Here is a 21372-nt window from a genome sequence, read left to right as displayed (position 1 = left end):
GTGTGTAGCAGCTTAATGCTGTGGCACCAGCTCCGCCTCCTCCTCATTCGTCGTCGTCCCTTAGCGAGTCACCCACCCTCCACTCCCATTTAGCTCAGGGTATAGATTTTGGCCTTGCTATGGACCTTAGGTTGGTCACCCTGGTTGTCTGGGGGGCCTGGTAGGAATTTTTCCATTTGGCATTAGGCTTTTTGTTTTTTTTTCGCCTACCTCGTAGCAATCGTCACAACTTTCGTGGTATTGGTGGGTAGGTTAGGCATTGGATTCATGTGTTGTGCTGTGTCAAGGGCTAGGTGTGGCCATCGCCTATGCTATCTACCGTGGGTTATTCCGTTAAAGGAATCTGGCGGTCGTGTATTCCGTCCGATGCCTGCTTGGCGGGAGGCCATGGCATGACCCTCGGTGACATCAGGGGGTGAGCCTATAGTTGGATTAGCATCAACAGGCTCCACCTACTGTTGAATAAACCCACCTCCTATAGTCATCCAATGCCTAAGCCAATACCTTTTTCACGGCTGTAATCAATAAAGTTGTGGCCTTTTCTTGCCCATTAACCTTATATCACGTGCCCTTGTGTATTTATTTCACATAGCGGGGTCGGGCCCTCGATCCACAACTTAAATATCCACAAGGAAGTCTTTTATCTGGTTGTTTGTATTGCTGTACGCTATGCTTATTGTATGTTATGTTCACGTTTAATGTGGGTGGATTTCTATATTGGGGGGTTTATGTTATGTTGTAAATAAAATTTCCAATAAAAATTGAAAATTGAAAACAAGATGCCATCCAACCATCTTAGGGACTCTACTCCGGATTTGGGTAGGACTTACACTTCAGTCTTTTCTTCTCCGTGATAAAGGTAAAAACAAAAAAAAAATGTTTTGCTTAATATTTTATACAAACCATTTTGAACACTTTTTTTTTTAACAGTGGAAGGTGGGGTACAAGTCTTCTAAAACAGACTTAATGAACTAATAAGGGCAAATCAAAGCCAAACTGGCAAAGGAAAACCCGCCAGGGTCAATCATTTGCCTGTAGTTACCTCCTCTTTAGTCTTCTTCGAAATAACTCGCAACCAATCTCCAATCATACTGAGGACAGCAGCAAAGTATGCAAGGCCCACGAGGATCCAGAACCATACTAAGGGCTTATACCACTCCCGGTAAGGAATTTCGGCATTTCCTCCTGAGGTGGGGGGGGGGACAGACAAAAGCAAAGTGTTTGGTTTCACCCAGGAATTTAAATGCAGAAATATCAAAGGGTGAAACCATGTTTTGTCACTGTTAACAGCCCACCTTTTATATATATTTTTGCAATGAGATTCCTGTATTGCAGGGGCTTGGACTAGATGCCCTTTGGGTCCCTTCTAACTCTAATATTCTATAAGCATTGCAAATGACTATTTACAAAGTGATAGCTTGTCACAGTGTGCAAATTGCTGCTTGATAAATTTACATTGTCCTGTGAAGGTTCGATGAGTTCTTAACCATACCTGATGCAGGATGGCAGACTTACAGTAATAATATCCAAAGTAGTCTTATTCAGAAAGACACCCAGTTCAGTTCTGAAACTTTTGCTTTAGGATCGAAGCCTTCAATTGGTATGGTAGTGGCTCCTTTTTTGAGTCAACAGTGTTACTGAAACTGGACCTTCAACCACTCATTTCCTGAAACAATTTCCTCCATGCCAATGGCTTTAAAACAGCAGCACGAATCTGTCCTTTAAAATCAGGCTGTAATAACCTCTGTCCCAGCAGCCAGCACTCTGAGGGATTGGAATATCAAATTAAATTGTTGCAAATCCGTAACTAAAATTGGAACTTTCATTTGTTTATTTCCTCTTTTCTTGTTCATAACTTTTTAAAACAATAATGATCATATTAGAGCAAGCTCTGTTTCAAACTAATTGGGGTGGCAACTGGCAACCACATGCCAGGTCATTATGCAAGGGGTTTTTTCTCCTTCAAAGTTTAAAGTTCAGGAATGCAAATGTTGAATCCAAGTTTAGAGTTTGAAATGTTTTTGCTGTATTCCAAGGCAGATTTCAAACATAATCAACTTGCAGTGCTGAAGTGCAACTTTCTATGCCTATTCAGAAGCCCAACTAACATTATAGTGAATGTTTATTAGATCGCACCCTAAATTTCCCCTTTTCCATGTGGCTAAATATTGACAGATTGGCGAAGACCCACTTGAGATCAATGGTGCAGTTAGGTAATTTTTAGGGACCACAGCTCAATGGTAGAGAATCTTCTCTGCATGCAGAAGGTCCCCAGTTCTATCCCTGGCATCTCCAGATAGATCTGAGTCAGATTCTTCAGACTCCTACCTGAAACCCTGGAGAGCTACTGCCAGTCAGGGTAGACAGTGTAGAGCTCAATGAGCCAATGGTCTGACTCAGTATAAGGCAGATTCCTATGTTCCTAAGCCTGGACTTAAATAGCCTTATGGAGCTCAGTCCTCACACCACAATATACAGTATACAATATATTTGTATTACCTTACTTCAAAATGAAGCAATTTCCTGCAGCCCCCCCTGTTCATTCAGGGCCCTTGGCTTCTGCCCTGGCAGCACCACTGCCCAATAACATTTATGTATGTAGATGCGTCCCCCTCCCCTGTAATATGGTTCAGTCCATACCTCTCTCTCACTCCCCCTGAGCATTTCCACTCTTGCAGGCTGTTAGCAATCTGATCCATTTCAATGAAGCCTTAAAGTGCATTCTGCCCAGCCTGTCTAGGAGCGGGCTTGCAATGATTGAAGACTCATATAAAAACCAAAGCATACAATTGCTGGCAGGGATCCAAATATTGTTTTCTCTCAACGTACGCTATACGTGCTGCCATCGCTTTATGCCTTTCCCAGTATAACAAAGGGCAAGCGGTTGTGCTCTTCGTTGCTACGCGGCGGCGAGGTTATTCTGATCACATGTGCCCCGGTGGGGATTTGCCATAAAGCAAGATAACGGCCATCTAAGCACAGAGTTAAGGAGGGAGCGTGGCAGAGGTGCTGCTTCATCCTGTGCTATTTTCTTTGTCCATCAACCGGTGCCACCTCAATCTAACAACAGTTACAGTTCCAAACACACACAAATTACCATATTTTTCACTCTATAGGATGCACTTTTCCCCCTCCAAAAATTAAGGGGAAATGTGTGTGCGTCCTATAGAGCGAATGCAGGCTCCTTGGCTTCAGCGATAGCAACGCGAAGCCTCCAAAGCGCAGAGGGACTCTCCTGGCTTCAGCAGAGAGGGAGAGCTGCGCAGTGCCCCTTCAGCCAAGTGGGAGGAGAAATGGAAGGGGCTCCATTTCTCCTGCCGCTTCACTGAAGGGGCACTGAGCAGAGAGGGGGAGAATTTTTTTTTTCTTGTTCTCCCCCTCTAAAACAAGGTGCGTCCTATGGTTCGGTGTGTCCTATAGAGCGAAAAATACAGTGGTAAGCACAGAGAGAGCCATTTTGGTGTAAATCAATCAACGTCCACTAATCTGTGTCTCTGTGGTAATCTGTCATTTATGTTTTACAAACAGCTCTTTCAAGATCAAAGGGGAGATAGCCTGACAGGCTGTCAATACAGAGCAATGGGAAGGTCCAGGCAACTGACGCGTTATTGGATGGCAATTGCTATTAGCACACAGTGGTGCGTTGAAGGAACTTGTCACACGGCAATTCTTCTCAAGAGTTAGTCTCCTGAAAAAAAGCTGCCAACAGGAAGAAAGCTCCTAGCTGATAGCATTCAACATGTTACTGGATTGGTAATGGATGATCTGGATCTGCCCAGTGCCCTAAGATTCACTACTGGCTCCATCCTTACAAATTCCGTATTCTGTTCCATTCATAAATCTCAGAAGAAACCATCAAGACCGGCTACACTGATAATATAGGTAAACATGGATAAACTCAGTTCTATTCAAGTTTTTTGGGTAAACATTCCAGGGGCCAATAACTAAATCTCTGCTCTTATCACCTCTCCCTCAATCAGCTCCCCACCCCAGAGAGAGAGAGAGAGAGAGAGAGAGAGAGAGAGAGAGAGAGAGAGAGACTTCATGCACACACATTTCGCTTCTCCAAGGGATCTGAGTAAATAGCGTTGAATGAGGAAGTGGAGAAAGTATCATCCTCACTCAGTTCTATGGGTGTGGTATTCAACACTAGCTGTACTCAGAGAAGGCCCACTGAAGTTAATGAGCATGGTTAACTTAGGTTCATTAATTTTAATTGGTCTACTACTGTGAGTGGGGCTTGGTTGAATACAACCCTATGCGCTTTTCGGATATGAGAAAGCTAACCAATTTTATCACCTCATCACCAAGGGAGCAGCAAGGGGTGTGGGCCCAGAGGTTCTGTGGATACTGGAGCAGACCTACAGGGCATCACTGTCCCCTTGGGCACCATGTTGCCAACCCCTGGAATATAGGACTGCAACCTAATCTACCCAGAATTTAGTGCATTTCATAGAAGGCAAAATGATCAATTGCCTACATCCTTTCGTTTTAACACAGGGCTTCATCTTCATTTCAAAGCACTTGTTAAACACTGATAATATTGATACAACTGAAACCAGCAACATTGGAAGAAGACGAGATAAAAAGAGCCATTTCACAATGATTCCCTGCTGTATATCCTTCATTCATTGCCTTCTTGAGAAAGCACACTGAAATGAATGGAATTTGTGGCAGCAATGACTGGTGGATTGCAACCAGAGATAGTAATATAATAAGAAGAGCTTGTCTGGATGAGATCAAATGCCCACCTTGTCCCTCGTTTGGCATCAAGTAATGGCCAACCAGAAGGCTGCAAGAAACCCACAATTAAGGCACGAAGGTAATACCGCCCCCTACTGTTGCCTCCTCCTGCCAACTGATACGAAGCACGTTATGTTAAGAGATTCTACAGAAAAACATGGAGTCAAAGCATCTTCTCTTCATCATGGCAACGGGGGGGGGGGGGACACATTCCCTCTTCTCTTTGACCTCCAGTCCAAAATGGTACATTTGCTTTTTGGTAATTGACAGGAACAGATATTTATGGCTCCGAATTGTAGTGTTCTCATCCCAGCAAGTACATAACATCTGCACTACACCCCTCATTAGTCTTTCACTTCCAATGTCAGGTTTCTATAATGGGATGGATCCAGCACCAAGAGTTCTATTAAAGATAGAGAACATAATTCTGCAAGCTAGCGCTTAAGAAGCTGTTGTCCATTTGCTTTGATGTGTGTGTGTGTGTGTGTGTGTGTGTGTGTGTGTGTGTTCCTTTTTTCAAAGACTGTAAAACAGCTTTTTGGACAGCTATCATTTATACTTCTGATCTTACTTCCACTTTTGAATTTAAGTGTTTCTAAAAAATTGATGTCCTCAGGAAGGCTGTTTTTATTAGGAAGAAATATGTGTGAAATAGAAAAACTGCGTTCACTTTTATGCATGGTTTGGACGCTGCTGATTCCCAGCAGGGGATACCACACACACTACTGTTTTGTCAAATGACTTGCAGCTGTTCACTCATTTCTTCAGCAGGACATCTGCATTCTGAAAAGTTCCCTTTTCCAGATAATTTCCTTTCTTCCCCTACTAACCACTGCACCTCTTTTCTCTACCCCAAGACAAAACAAAGAAACAAAGAAATGATTCCCTTTCCCCTCCAGGTTCCAATCAAACTGAAGATGCATGGATGGGTTGGGCTATGCATGCACCATCCTTTTAAAATGCTAAAATCCTACCAAACATGGGGAGACTTAATCTATTCCCTCTCCTCCTGGTGGGATTTAAGTTTAGACTTTTCTTTTGAAACTGGTTCTGTTTGTGCAGCCCAACTACTGAATCAGGAAACAGAGCTACTGTTAGGCGCTTGGGAGATTTGCATCTGGGGCGCAGACTGAAGGGCCCAGGCATTGTACTCCTGGTGCCAAATAGGCAGCTTGTGGGCTGAAGGAGTTTGTCCTGGTGTTTTCTGTACTGAAACACCACCATTATAATGGCCAGAAAGGTTACTAGTAACCTGAGGAACCAATGAAGGCTAGGATTGCCATATTTCAAAAAGTGAAAATCCAGCTTTTTTTGCTCAGTCTTGGAATCTGCCCACTAGCCCATCCATGACCATATCATTTCTCTCTGGCCCTTGACTCTTGTTTGCGTGATCCAGCGTATGACCTCCAACCTGAATACCCTCAATTGGATTGCATTACAGTTAAATTTAAGGGGAAGGAATCAATACAAAATCTGCAAAGTACTGTCTATTTCCAAACACCAGTGGCAGAGTAGAACTTCTTCCCCCAGAATGTACCACCAAGCCAAATTGCATGCCTCACCTGCCACAAAATCACCAAAGCCAACTGTGGTCAGAGTGACAACCACAAAGTAAAAGGAGTCCAGAACTGACCAGTCTTCAATATATTTGAAACTGACTGCAGGAATAGTGACGAAGACGATGCAACCGGCCAGGATGAAGAGGATGGTTGAAATCACCCGGATCTTGGTCTGACTCACTTGTTTCTTCTGCAAAAGAAAACGAAATGGAATCAAAACTTTATTTGTGATTGTTAATGCACTGCTTCCTGAAACCAAGAGAAAATGAATCATTTGCCTGGGAGCACTTCAAAGCAGTCTACAGAAAGATGAGGCAATAAAAATCAAGTACTGATAAATTTTATGGCATTGCAATTTAATGCCGAATGTACAAATGCAACACAGGCCTGTGGCCCAGAATACTCCTTTTTAAAAAAATAATATTTATTAAAAGTTTAAAGATTACAGATAGAAGTAAAAAAGAGAAAAAGTAAACAATACAAATCAATACATTACAATACATAAAAACAAAAAGAAAAAAACAAAAGACACAATACATCAAAACAAAAGCAAAAGCAATTAAAAACACATCCAATATTTCCATATCTTTGTCTTTCATTAACTTGTTTCATCGACCTCCTCACACCTCCCTTTTTTGTATTCTAGTTATTAATTATTTCAGCAAATCCTTTCCATCTTTCACTGTTTTCTGTCATTTAATTGTCTTGATTTATTTTAACCTTATCTTACCATTAAAACCCTAAAACTTATTTGAACTTAACTCCTTATAACGTTTCTACTAAAGCCATGTACCGTATTTTTCGCTCTATAACACGCAGATTTTTTCTCCTAAAAAGGAAGGGGAAATGTCTGTGCGTGTTATGGAGCGAATGTGTGGAAAAATAAGGCAAAAATCAAACCGCGCTTCAGGGAGAAGGGAGCTCCGTGATACAGGAAGTGGCAGCTTTCCTGCATTCTGCCTCAGGGTCTTACTGCCCGCCCTCTCTGTTTCCTTGCTGTGTTTGCTCAAACGGAACAAAGAGCAGGGAAAGCCCCTCCCCTCCAGGCAAGTAGAGAGGGAAAGCAGAGCGTCCGAACAAAGAGCAGGGAAAGCCCCTCCCCTCCAGGCAAGTAGAGAGGGAAAGCAGAGCGTCCGAACAAAGAGCAGGGGAAGCCCCTCCCCTCCAGGCAAGTAGAGAGGGAAAGCAGAGCGTCCGAACAAAGAGCAGGGAAAGCCCCTCCCCTCCAGGCAAGTAGAGAGGGAAAGCAGAGCGTCCGAACAAAGAGCAGGGAAAGCCCCTCCCCTCCAGGCAAGTAGAGAGGGAAAGCAGAGCGTCCGTCCTTCTATCCTGTCCCTGCTCCGGAGGAACAATGTTTGTGCAGGGAAGAGAGACTACAGGTTCGGCTTAAAATTCTGATTTGACTTCCTGCTTTTTGTTTTTGGAGACACACAGCATTCAAATATGCTTTCTTCCATTTAAAGAGGGAGAGAGAGAGAGAGCGCACGCTGGCTGGCTTGTGTGGGTGGGTGGGGGGGAACTTTTGCCTTCCTTTCCTCACGTTATAGCCCTCTCCTGCATTCTTAGCCTTCTGTGTTTTTCCTTCCCTCCCCACTTAAAATGTGGTTACAAAGCATGGATCCACATGGATCCTCAGGATCTTTGCATTGGGTCACCCCAAATTCACCATCAGAGCACACAGCATGTCCATGGCTACAGCCTGCCCCCCCCAAAAAAAATCACGCACCCACTGTTGCCTGGGGCTGCAATGGTGCAAAAACGTGGTTACAAAGCATGGATCCACAGGGATCCTCAGGATCTTTGCATTGGGTCAGCCAAAATTCCCCATCAGAGCACATAGCATGTCCATGACTACAGCCTGTCCCCCCCCAAAAAAATCACGCACCCACTGTTGCCTGGGGCTGCAATGGTGCAAAAACGTGGTTACAAAGCATGGATCCACAGGGATTCTCAGGATTTTTGCATTGGGTCACCCCAAATTCACCATCAGATCACATGTCTGTGGCCACAGCATGAAGCACAAAAATGATACGTCCACTGTTTCATTCAGAATATTTTTTCCCTTGTTTTCCTCCTCTAAAAACGATGTGCGTGTTATGGTCAGGTGCGTGTTATAGAGCGAAAAATACGGTAATTTCATTCCAACATTTTTCTAACACTCATTAATTTTACAATATTTCTCTAAATAAATTTTAAACTTTTTTCCAATCTTCTTTCACCGTCTCTTCTCCCTGGTCTCGGATTCTGTCAGTCCTTTCTATCAATTCCATATGGTCCATCAACCTGGTGATCTTCTGTCCGAGGCTCTTAACTCTTTTCCATGTCCCTTCTGCAGATCTTCTTCATATTTATACATGCACTTAACTTTATCTTCTGCTGGTCTTGTTCTTAATTTCCTTCCTTTGGCGCTGAGGAGTAGATCTCGGGGAAACTCCAACCTAACAATGTCTTTATTCCTTCTCGACAGGTCAGCCCATTCTCCATAGTCAAAACTAAAGTCCATAAGATATTTCAGAGCGTGTTTCAAAATCCCTCCGAAGCTACAAGCCCCCACAACTCCAATCTCCCCCTGACCCAAATCCAGATCCCAAAAGCCAGAGCATCTCTGCATAAGGGGATCTATCCAACTTTCCTTCTCCAATCCAAGCGGGACTCCATCCCTCCAAATCTGGCTTTCTCTAAATTCAATTGTAGAAGGCAACAGCTTATATTCATCAAATTGCCTCTGAACGGCTGAGGCTCTCTCCACTTGTATTACTTGAGGTTCAACAACAGCTTTCTCCCTCGTCTTCTCCACAACTTGCCATGTCAAAGTGGATTCCTGAATCAATTCCTGAGAAGTTTCTGTATAGGTATTCACTTTTTGTCCCAAATCAGTCAATTTTTGTCCCAAATTATCAATTTTAGTAGTCATCACATCCGTCTTCTCATGAAGCTGTTCCAATAAAGCACTTATCTTGCAAAATGCAATCACTAAGGCTTCCTCTGTCGACATTCTTGTCCAAGGTCAATCTCTGATTCTCATGGTCTTTAATCTCTGCAGCTGGAAAATTCCCCAGCTCCACTCCTGCAACAGTTTCAAAAGCTCCCTCTAGAGGAAACAATTTCTATTTGTATCCATCCTTTTAAACGCAGATCCAGCAACAAAATTAGTTTCAATTTTCAGCTACTTTTGCTCCTTTTTAAGTGCAAAAGGAAACAATGGAAACAATATATTTCTCTGTCAACATACGTTTTATTCACAGTCAATGAACTTTCCCAAAACGTCGATCTTACTGGCAGCCCGTTCCCAGGTTCAAAACGGTGGTAATTTATCTTTCTTCACTCTCTCTCCTGCAGGCTTAGGCAATCTAAAATTTCTCCCCTCTTCTCCTGCTTCCAAGGGGGGTTTAGTAGTTTTAACCGATGGAAATTTAATCCTTTAGAAGAGGCTTTCCAAGACTTTAGCTTGCAGCGCCTTTGCTTCAATCTATTTACAAAAGAGGAAGGCAGACTTCCTGTTTGAAACCTTCCCGTTTCGGTGCCAAATTAAGATGTTTAAAGATCCAATTTTCCGTTCTACTCACGGGTAGTTGTTTAAAGTCCAATTGTCCACAGGAAAAAGTCAGTGCTCTCCGGCAACAGCAATGCGGCTTCACTCCGTGAAAGAAGCAGTCGATTCGAAGCACCGCGCCGCTCACCCCACGTCACTCCGGATCCCCGAAACTGGGTTTCCCCGCGAGTAGGGGAGGCGCAAAAGGTGCCAGCCGAATCCCACGTCCACAGGCTTCTCCCGCCTGTGGTTTTTAGTGGGTCTCCGCCTCGCCGTGGCGGTCCAGACCCTGATTTCTACGGAGCGGATTCCTCTGGCCCAGAATACTCCTAACTGGTCCTGCTAGCGGAAGCCCATGCAAGGAATTCCACTAGTGCTATGTCAGTTTGCATTTCTTAGTGCATAAAGTATTGACTGATGTGTAAAGATCTTTCCTATTCTGATTAATACAAGAGGATTATAGAAGCTACTAGAAGGTTCTCTGAGTGAGAGAAGCAGGCAGAAGCTTCATGACTGTTTGGGTTAAAACTTCTGGGAAGCTGATTTGAACTAGTTCTCTTATCTCTTCCAATTAAGGTCATGCTGACTATAAATATAGGCCAAAAGGAGCCTGGGCCTTACTTTCTCTTTATATTTATTTTTTTAAAAAAATATATTTATTAACTTTTCAAAGATTATACAAAAAAAGCAAAAAACAAAAATACAAAAATGAAAACACATATAATTTCATTCACTTATTTTCTATTAACTTACTTCTCAGACCTCCTCATACCTCCCCTTTTTGTATTCCAATTCAAATTGTTCATTCAGCAAATCCTCGCCCTTAGTTTTCACTTAATTTTACACCTTTCTTTCTCCCCCCCCCCAATTATCTAATCATTACAGCTGATAACCACTTAAGTTCTATCCAACATCATTCTAACATTCACTAATTTTGTAATATTTCCAAAATAGTCCTTGAATTTCTTCCAATCTTCTTCCGCCGTCTCTCTTCCCTGGTCTCGGATTCTGCCAGTAATTTTGCCAGTCCCATATAGTTTATCACCTTCATCTGCCATTCTTCCAAAGCTTACTTTCTCTTTATATCTCTTCCTTCTCATGTGGTGTTCTATACATAGTATGCTTAGTGTTAAGTTTTGGTCTTGTTACAAGTTTTTGTAAGTGCTACAACTGGATTTTTTATGGACTGTGCCAATCATGAATGTATTTGGATTTGTAACCATTAAGCTCATTTGCCTTCAGCACAAGTAAAGCTGTGCTGGATGAAATACAATTGCCTCTGGTCTATTTTTGGGAATTCTGCTATATGTTGAAGGTTTTCCTCCACACGTATGTCGGTGCCATGGTGAGGTATAAAGGAGTGGGAAGAAAGATTACAGTATAGCTACCTTAATGGGAGAGATTTAACACATATTGTCAATTTTCTCATTGAATTCAAGAAGATATCAAAGTGCCTCACATTGGCTGGCTCATGGCCTAGTTCCCACTGAGGTGATGAAATAGTGCCTTGGCTGTACCACTTGTCTCCAGGGTGATGGATCATGAGATGGAATTGTCCAGAAATAAGAGAAATATTCTATACATAGACAACTAGAATGTGAGGTAGAGTTCCAGGCAAGAGTGGGGATGGAAGAACATTCAATTATATGAACCCATTTGGCAGTGATTTACCACATATTCTGAAGGCACATGAGGCCACCACCTTGCTGAAACTAAGCAGGTCTGGGTCCAGTCAGTGCCTGGATAGTAACTCCAAGAACTGCCTTGAGTTCCACAGAAGAAAGGTAGGTTACAAATGAAATTCAAAACAAAAACATACCACCTCAGTGAGAATTAGGCCTATTCCTCTCATGCTTCCCAACTGGTTGTTTATTTCAAACCAGGAATGTGCTTTTATGCAGAGCTGTGATCTCATTTCAGATTAGATCACCTAGAAAGGAAATAGGGTTTCAGAAAACTCTCTCTACCTCATTCCCTATGGAAATGCCAGCTGCAAAATTGGCAGTTACCAATCCCACCTGACCAACGAGCATCTCCATTGCTCTGGACTGAAGAAACTGAAACTGCATTTCCTCAGCTCTGAAAAGGTCACCTGAATGTGAAATGTTGCAGTCAATCGCCAGGTACAGCTTGGAAGGAGGGCGGAATAATAATCCCAGAGGTCTCAGCAACACAATTTTGCTTCTAAGACAGCAAGTTATTATTCCCTCCTGTAATTTTCCTGGTTATATGTCTGCTCTGTTTCTATCTTTGAAGAAATCAAATGAACAAGGGAAACATAACCCAATAAAAAAACAGCCCATCAAATCCACGACGTGCGATATATCTGTATCTATAGTTCTCTCCAGGCTTTCCCTTAAAATATTAATTAACACATAGGGGAGGCAATGGGGGCAAATGCAATAATTCCACAAACCCCTCTGTCACGAAAGGAGACTACAGTGGGCAGATTTTTGTACCCACTGCGGTTCCCTGTAGGGTTGTGCCTTGAATTCAGACAAATCCCAAATCAAGATCTTTGGACAGATCTGGGGCTCTTCCAAGCCAAAGAAGGATATCTCCAAAGCCCCCTCCAAGTGTTGCTGTTTATGAAACCTTGGTAGTTGGAAACCCAGACTGATCTATTGCAAATCATTTGGAAATCTACCAGTAGATCCCAATCTACCTTCTGCCTACCCTTCTTCCAAGCTCCCCTCCAAAGCAGACCCTCATTTTGGAGGTAGTCACTGTCTGCACAGTGCACCTAACCTGCTAAAAACATGAATAGCAAAGCATGCAAGAGGGAACCTTAGTTTGACAGAGATCTTACTGCTGACAGTTATAGAAGTGCTCATGATTTATTTTACCCCCTGCTGTGTCCAACTCTCGTTTCTGCTCATCCAAAGAAACACATAATGCAGTATAAGCACTAAAATATGAAGCAACTGCAATCCCATAAAATCGACCATGCTTCCAAAAGACTGCAGTTGCTAAATCCAAATATGTATTATTGATGGTTTGCATTCTTTACAAAAGCAACCTCTCAGCCCCCTTTTGTTTTTCTCCTAGAGATGCCAACGCCGTATGGGGTGCACAAATCTTCTGAGGTAATGGACTGCAGCTTTTCATTTTAGTTGCTGGCACAAACAACAGCAGGTGAGTCATAGACTCAACGAAACAACCACACCATTCTCAATTATTGCACACACACATGCATGCTAATAGTGGGCAGTCTCCTGTAGTTCAATGTTTAGAGAAGGGTCTAACTGAAAAGAACTACCGTAGATTCCGGCGTATTAGGTGACTGGGCATATTAAACAACCCCCCAAATTAGCAACTGCAATTTGGGGATTTGTCTTATAAGCCCAGTCGCCTAACACGCTGGGCAGCTCCGCGCTGGGAGAAAGCTGCCCAGTGTGGACCTGAGCCCGCCGCCCACTGCTGCTGCTTCCAAGCCACCACTGCAGCAGCGGTGGGGCGGGCTCCACTCCGCACTACCCAGACCCAGCATATAAGGCGACCCCAGACTTTTAAACCTCTTTTCCAGGGTTAAAAAGTCACCTTATACGCCGGAATCTACGGTGCGTTTAACTCAAAGACTATCTGTCTTGTGTTTTCTACCCTTTTATTTACTTCAGGGGCTTAGCTACCTTCGTAAAAAATAAAGCACTTTACATGCATAGCTCTCAATGTTTCCCTTTTTAAAAGGGAAATTCCCTTATTCCGAATAGGATTCCTCGCAAGAAAAATTGACAGCTATGTTTACATGTGTTATAACACAGTGACACCAGATAGCGCTGTGAAGTCCCGTCTTTCACCACTGGGACTTCCCTGTATGAAGTTTATAACGCATTTCACTGAATCACTTTTATGGTTCTGTTAAACGCGTTGATCCAGCCCAGATGAAAATCATTCAGCACCCAACATGAATACATTTTAATCTCCAGGTGGCCGCTTCATTTAAGGGAAAGCAAATTATGGGAAGGGGCTGAAACCTAACTCTGTGCATTGATCTTGATTAGAAATAACCAAGCTGGAAAAATGAATGAAGTCTTTATTCATTTCACCTTTACTAACGTTAGGCATTTTTAAAGTGCTGGTTTTTCAGCATTCTTTTTTTTCTACTCACCATGGTGATTTTTTTGCAAAATGCAAGCATATAGCTCTGGTTTTTGGAAAATGTGAATAAATCTTTACCCTTGATCTGAGAGGTAGCCTCAATATCAAACTGTCCTTTTCACATAGAGCGGCCCAGATAACACAAGCAGTGCAGTAAACTCTTAATCGCGCATTCAATACTTGCTTGTTTCCCAGCTCCATGTGATGGGAATAATTGGTTTGGACTCATAAAACCATTGCAGTGAGATTTAAAGTGGAGTGTTTAAACACCACATTTAGTGGGGAGCCATGCAGCTAAATCCCCATATCACACTGACTTTAAAAGCAAAACGTGTCTTTGAAACAGCAGCACCCTACCTTTCTAAAGCAACGAGAGCAGATTCTTAAGAGTTGAAGTCACAACAGTTTGCAACATCTCCATAGCTAATATTCTAGAGAAGCCTGCACAGTATAATGCAGTTCACACTGCTAAAAAATATCAGGTAAGGAAATCATCAGGAAAGCAGAATGGAATGTTGTCTGAATGCAGCCAAAATGATGTGGTGGTCTCACCACTCATATAAGCATGAAATTGCTATGCACAAGTGGTACTAATCATGATAGTATATGAAGTTGTATTTTACTAGTAATTGTGTCTAGTGAGCTGCACTTTGGAGCATCTTCCAAAGCTTATATATTCAACCGTCAGCTCCCCACAGGAACAGAACAAGACACAGGAATTCCTGACTCCACCCAGTGCAATCTAATGACTAAAATAAATAACAACTCTATCCACATACAGTGTTCAGCTTCTTACACTGTCATATGCCTGAGCCTTTTGCCCAGGCATGGAGCCCTTTTACACTTCAGCCATGAAGCAGCTCATTAACCATAGTTTCCTCTTTCATCAAAAACACGAAGCTATAATAGTAATAGTAGTAGTAGTAGTAGTAGTAGTAATAATAATAATAATAATAATATTTTTTTAAATTATTTATTATTTATACCCCACCAATCTGGCTGGGTTTCCCCAGCCACGCTGGGCTACTCCCAACAGAATATTAAAAGCACAATAAAAGATCAAACATTAAAAACTTCTCTAAACAGGGCTGCCTTCAGATGTCTTCTAAAAGTCAGATAGTTCATTATTTCCTTGACATCTGCTGGGAGGGCGTTCCACAGGATAGGCGCCACTACCGAGAAGGCCCTCTGCTTGGTTCCCTGTAACCTCACTTGTCGCAGGGAGGGAACCACCAGAAGGCCCTTGGAGCTATGGTTACCAGCCATGGAAAAAGCCAGGATATTAATCCACAGTTTGAAATTGGTTCAGTGATCTCTTTTATTCTGAAGCTGGCAACCATAGTTTTCCTGGTTTTAACGAAAGAGGAAACCATGGTTAAGTATATAGTTTCACTGTAGTTCAAACAAAGGGGCTCCGTGTATGGGCAAACAGTTCATGGATATCACAGCTTAAGAAGCACAATTCATTCCTGTTTGGATGAAACAGGAAACCATGGTTAAGTAGGTAGCACACAGGAAAGGAATGAAGGGTGTCCATGTTTGTTTGTACAAAAGGTTTGTGCACATTTTTTGTAACTGTAAGATTCTACATTATTTTAATGTTTAATTTTTTATTATTGTAACCTGCTCTGGGAACTTAGGGTAAACCGAATAATAATAATAATAATAATAATAATAATAATAATAATAATAATAATAATAATAATAATAATAATAATATCAGCCTAAACTGAAATTTGATAGCCAGAACTACCTCTCTGCCTCCAACTTGTTTCCATCCTTTGAAACCTGAACTGATCATTTTGGTAAACTAAGGAAGTTAAGAGGGAAATAACACATTCATACAGGGCAGTCAAACAAAGCACTGCTTTGAGGGCTATTTATACCCACAGCATAATGCTGTTGAAATTGGATTCAGTTTGATTTTAACCTGCAGCCACGGTTTATATCCCACCCCACCCCCAAAAGGCCCTGAGGCTTAAGGCAGTTTTTGATTCAGTTGAGTTTCTAATAAGAATGTAAAGCACAGGTTGGCCAGAATTCTCATCTGAAAATACAAACACCTCCCTTTGATTTTCCATTCCATTTTAACATTCCCATAAATCAGGCATGGCCAAACTTGGCCCTCCAGCTGTTTTGGGACTACAGTTTGCATCATCCCTGACCACTGGTCCTGTTAGCTAGGGATGATGGGAGTCGTAGTCCCAAAACAGCTGGAGGGCCAAGTTTGGCCATGCCTACCACAAACGGTACGAGAGAGACGCAAACATAATTGAAACTTCATATATCAAAATGTTCACAGCACGAGAGCAGAATACCTCTGGACATCACCTTGAAGAGGTTAAATTATTATCTCAGCAGTTCTGAAGCCTGTGTGCAATTAGAACATTCGAAGGTGTTTGCAAAATGTGGTGTAACCAAATTTAGCCCTTTCAAATTCAGTTCAGCTAAAGCTGAACTATAGTTTTATTCCTGTGGGAGAAATTACCCTTCTCCTTTTCCCAGTTATGCTCCAGGAGAACTGCTAAAAGTACTGTTGCTGCAGCGAGCAACCGAACTGCTCACAGAAGAAATTGGTTGGGAAGAGTTCCAAGTTGTGGAGCACATCCCATCGGCACAGAAAGAACAACCCTTCTCACACGCACACATCATCAGCCAGCAGAGTTAGTGCAAGGTTTGTGTCCAAGTCAGTTCCACTGCATAGCGGTGGAACAAGTTAGAGGACATGGAAGCAGGAATGGAGTTTTTTGTTGTTTGAGTGCAAGAGAGAGACTTTGTGCAGGCCACTAGAATGAATGGAAGGTTGCCTTGATGTTAATGGCCCAGAGATGGAAAGAGGACAATGTCCTTACCAGAGAAGAATGGCAGATTAAGTTGATGGACTGTGCCGAAATGGCAAAAATGACCGGAAGAATCAGAAATCAGGAAGACCAAATTTTTAATAAGGAATGGGGAAAATGCATACCTGTAATTTATCTTTAAAAACCATTGTAAACAGCTAAAATCATTAGTAAGATTGGAATAACACTTGCAGTTTCATATTGAATTTTGGATATAATGGAGATGAAAAAGGTTTGGATTATTATAAATGGTGCAGGAGGAAATGGTTAACAAAAGGAAGCACAAAGGGGAGGAGGGAAGCTCAGGAGATTCTTTGGAATCTTGTTTTCATGTTGGTTCTTGGATAATTGATTGTAAAATTTTAAACTGAAAAACTAAATATTTTTTTATTTTAAAAAACAGAATGAAAGAAAGGAAGAAAAAATCCTTTAGTACGCTGATTTCCCATAGGGTCAAACTGGAAACATCAAAAGCAGAAGACTATAAGCTACAGCTAGCACAAAAGCAATTTCTACATACTTAGAGCTTTACAGAAACACGGTTGATTTAGTTGGAGCTCAGTAGGGGAGATTCTTCAAGTCCCAGTCAAGATTAACTTCACAGAAACTAGAGTTTTGCTCTTTTCATGGGTCCTCTATCTTAAGACAGGGGATGCTGCAGTTCATCCCAGTACCTGATCTGGAGAGTCACTTCCTCCCAGCCACCCCAACCCGCAGGCAAATTCCTTCTGCAGACTTAGAAAAATATCCTAATAGAGGATATGATTAATATTAATTTGCATATGGTTCTGGAGAGAGTCCCATGGGATCTGAGAGCTTCTGCCAAAAGGAGGAAAGAGGAAGTGTATTCATCCGCAGATCTCAAAGTATTGTAGGTTTTAAAAGCATTTATAAATTATCTATAGTGATAGCCTGGCAGACTGAAAAGCAGGCTGCCTTGGAGTCCAGCCGAGATAAGTGGAAGGGGTAGATATTGGCAAAACATGGCACTGATACCCTGTTGTCACAGATACCCTTTCAATCCGAAAAGTCCAACTTGGGTTGCATAAGAAAAATCACTCAAAGAAAAGCAGTTTTAACTCCTCACTCCTAAGAAGAAAAGAGCCTTGAGAGACCATGTTTCCTAGCGTTTCAACATCCTTTATCATGAGATGAGCATGGGGGAACATGGTTTGGATGCCTTCCACCATAAGTCCCCTTCCAAACCTGCAATCCTGTATCTGTGAGGGTAGAATGTATAAGGGGAAGCTCACAGAACCAGTTCCTTTGTCAAGGCAATGGCTTTGGCTGGCTACTTACAGTAAGTGCCTTGATTTAGCCTATCCGAAGAAGCTGGCCTGTGCCATAGAAACAAATGGGTGGGCCTTCCCTCACTTTGCTGCTACACAGAACAAGAGTGATTTTTGTTGTTGTTTTGTTTTTGGTGTGTGTGTGCAGATATATGTCTTGCTGTCTGCTGGATTTCAGGGCTTCCCTGGAAACCAAATGAGGAAGCAAGATCCATTGGGGTGTTGATGCTACGAGTCCCTCCATTTACTGCTGAGGTTGTATATGTGTGTCAATAAAACCATATACAGTCATACCTTGGATCCCGAATGCCTTGGTACTCGGACATTTTGGCTCCCGAACGCCGCAAACCCAGAAGTAAGTGTTCCAGTTTGTGAACACTCTTTGGAAGCTGAACATCCAATGGGGCTTATGGGGCTTCCTGCAGCCAATCAGAAGCCACACTTTGGTTTCCAAACATGTTGGAAGTCGAATGGACTTCTGGAACGGATTCCATTCGACTTCCAAGGTACAACTGTATCTTAAAGACACCACAGTCACCACTGACCTTCATTCCAAGGAAACCAAAATTGGGTAAGCACAGGAACCCTGGAGTCTCTCACTACTTGGAGACTCATGTGGTGCATAGAATAATCTTGCACCAGATCCCAGGTGCCACTCAGGATTAAAGCAAGCATTGTCTCTCTATTTTTTGTTCACGTGACTATTAAGAAACAATCATTTGCTGCATCCAGACATCTTGTCATATGTTGTTTTGTAAATATTGAGGCCACAATCCTATACATGCCTAACTGGGAGTAAGTTCCACTGAACTCATTGGGGTTTATTTCCCAGTTGACATTATGGGGCTGAGCTGTTAGGAATCACATTTTGTTGTGTTTATGATTATTTTTATCAGTCAATGGCCTAGTTTGCACGTGATGCAAAGCTATGGTTTGTTTAACAAACCACAAGTTAATGAGAACTGAACCATGCATTTTTCTACAGGCAACCAAATCATGGCTTGTTTCTCCAAAGTTTTATTTCTTTTCCAATTGTTCTTGCCTCATGCCTTTGTAGCTTGGTGAGCATCTGGGGTGGGACAGTCACACAACCCATGATTAAAGAAGAGTGCAAGTTTGCGCGTACACACCAAGCCATAGTTAAAACAAACGAAGGCTTATAAGCCAAAAACAAACTATGTCTTCAGAGCTTGGTTTCTTGGTAGCATACAAGTCACTGGACAGAGTTTGGAGTATCAAACAAGCCATAGTTCAATACACTGTATTTGAATAAACCATGGCTTAGCATTACGTGCAAACCAGGTCAATGCAAGGGTAGCTCATTATGTATGTTATGTAAGTCACTCTTTAAAGCATGTACTTGTTTGCTTTCATGAGGGTTTTTTTTTCATGTAAGGTGGGCTTTTTCTTTTTTTAACAACCAAGCAGTATATCAGATTTGTTAAATAAATAAAATAAAATTAATATAAGACCAGTATTGGATCTTTCTACAGGTTTTATACCCAGGGATCTATTTTATACAAGTTTTATATCAAGGGATTTTTCAATATAGGTTTTCTAACCAGATATTTTCACAGGGCCACCAGTTCTGATATGACCACTGTATCTATTTTCTCTTCTAGTCTACAAGCACTCCAAATTCATTCATATCCTGATATATATATCAGTGATTATGAAGATGAATGAATTTGGAGAGGTATAAAATACCCATTTCCCCAAAATTTCAAGGCATATTTATGACGCAAGAAGTGTTTTTAATACCTAATTCTCACTGTGTCTTACCACCCAAAATCTTCTAGCCATATGTATGACCTGTCATTAGGGTTCAAGACTAAAAAGAGACAAAACCATTTCAATCTTACTCGAAAAACCTTTTCTACTCGTGCGATGCTCTTTCCAAAGATGGTCCCAAGCTGATCACCAATGCCAGCGAGCAGAAAGCCAAAGAGTGGAATCCCAAAGATGGCATACAAAATACAGAAAATTTTTCCACCTTCTGTGCTTGGGGCAATGTTTCCATACCCTATTGAGAGAGAAAAAGACAGAGAGAGAAAATCACCATCATCTCTCAGATCAGTATCTGAAGAGTCATTGAGGAAATGAAAAAGGGAGATGCTACATAACAATGCAGGTATACAAAGAAAGAGGAATTTCCCATTTCCATTGCCCCATACCTCCTCATGAGGTTATATCCAGTTACACTGCACATGTGGAATGAGTTCCTGAAATGCAACAGAACCTTCCCTCCCTATCTTCCAACCATGCACCCCCAAATCTGCTCTAGGAATTCCTCCAAGCCTCTGGAGCACATTTGTGGGTGGTGCAAGAGCTGCAAAGACGGAAGAACCTCTGTTGCGTTCACAAAAATCATTCTGCACATGCAATGGTTTACTTGGAGTTTTTAGTATCTCACTTGCTTTGTGTTGCCAGAAAGAGAATAAAAATGGGGTGTGGAGAACATTGCATTCACCTTGCCTTAATTTATACACCCTGTGGGGCTGAACTTCCAGCATTATGTACAGGTGCACAAGTGTTCAACTTGATGTGAATCCCATAAACAAAGCAAACCTGTTAACACTCTATTTCTTTTGTTGCCATTGTTAATTTTATTGAAAAGCTTTTTCGAACCTAGTCAACATGTACCACATATCAAAATACTGAACGAAAACAAAAGGAGTGGTGGTTGAGTCCTCACTGACAAAGTAGAACTGAGATACGGATAAGAGTTCTTGGCAGGCAGATACTGGCATCTGATGTTGATGATCATGTGGAGGTTGTTCCAGCATATTTTAAAGATGTCCAGCATATTTTAAAGATATTTTAAAGCTACAGGGAACCAGGCAGAGGGCCTTTTCGGTAGTGGCGCCCGCCCTGTGGAACGCCCTCCCATCAGATGTCAAAATGATAAACAACTACCTGACATTCAGAAGACATCTTAAGGCAGCCCTGTTCAGGGAAGTTTTTAATGTATGATATTTTAGTGGTTTTTTGGTTTCTATGGAAGCCGCCCAGAGTGGCTGGGGAAACCCAGCCAGATGGGCGGGGTACAAATAATAAATTATATTATTATTATTATTATTATTATGTCTGGGTGGTATTCAACAAAGTTTTACTCACAGCAGAAATTGAAATTAATGGATCTAACTTAGTCGTGTTAATTAATTACAATGGATTCTACTTCAATAAATGCCAGCTTATGTTAGCAACTCCTCAAAAGGAATAATGCCACTGAAACATCACAAAAAGAGCCTGATGGATCACGTCAATAGCCCATCGAGTCCAGCATCCTGTTTTGACAGTGGCTAACCAGG

At 41.9% G+C, this 21372-nt stretch overlaps 2 protein-coding genes across 3 annotated transcripts in view; one reads left to right on the top strand and one right to left on the bottom strand.

Moving 5' to 3' along the window:
• KCNK10 (potassium two pore domain channel subfamily K member 10) overlaps positions 1-21372 on the bottom strand; it is an 88210-nt gene that overhangs the window by 3575 nt on the left and 63263 nt on the right. For both annotated transcript variants that reach the window (XM_081173439.1, XM_081173438.1), the window contains 3 exons: positions 19924-20084; positions 6306-6492; positions 1043-1185 (listed from right to left, as the gene is read on the bottom strand). In XM_081173439.1, coding sequence (XP_081029565.1) covers positions 1043-1185; positions 6306-6492; positions 19924-20084 — 491 coding nt within the window. The remainder of the gene's footprint in view (positions 1-1042; positions 1186-6305; positions 6493-19923; positions 20085-21372) is intronic.
• LOC308575582 (uncharacterized protein) overlaps positions 1-21372 on the top strand; it is a 288973-nt gene that overhangs the window by 257538 nt on the left and 10063 nt on the right. The window lies entirely within an intron of this gene.

The sequence above is a fragment of the Podarcis bocagei genome (genome assembly GCF_964188305.1).
Source record: "Podarcis bocagei genome assembly, chromosome: 1".
NCBI lineage: Eukaryota > Metazoa > Chordata > Lepidosauria > Squamata > Lacertidae > Podarcis > Podarcis bocagei.
Note: the sequence above shows the minus strand (reverse complement) of the source record. Positions and strands in the feature narration are given on the sequence as shown.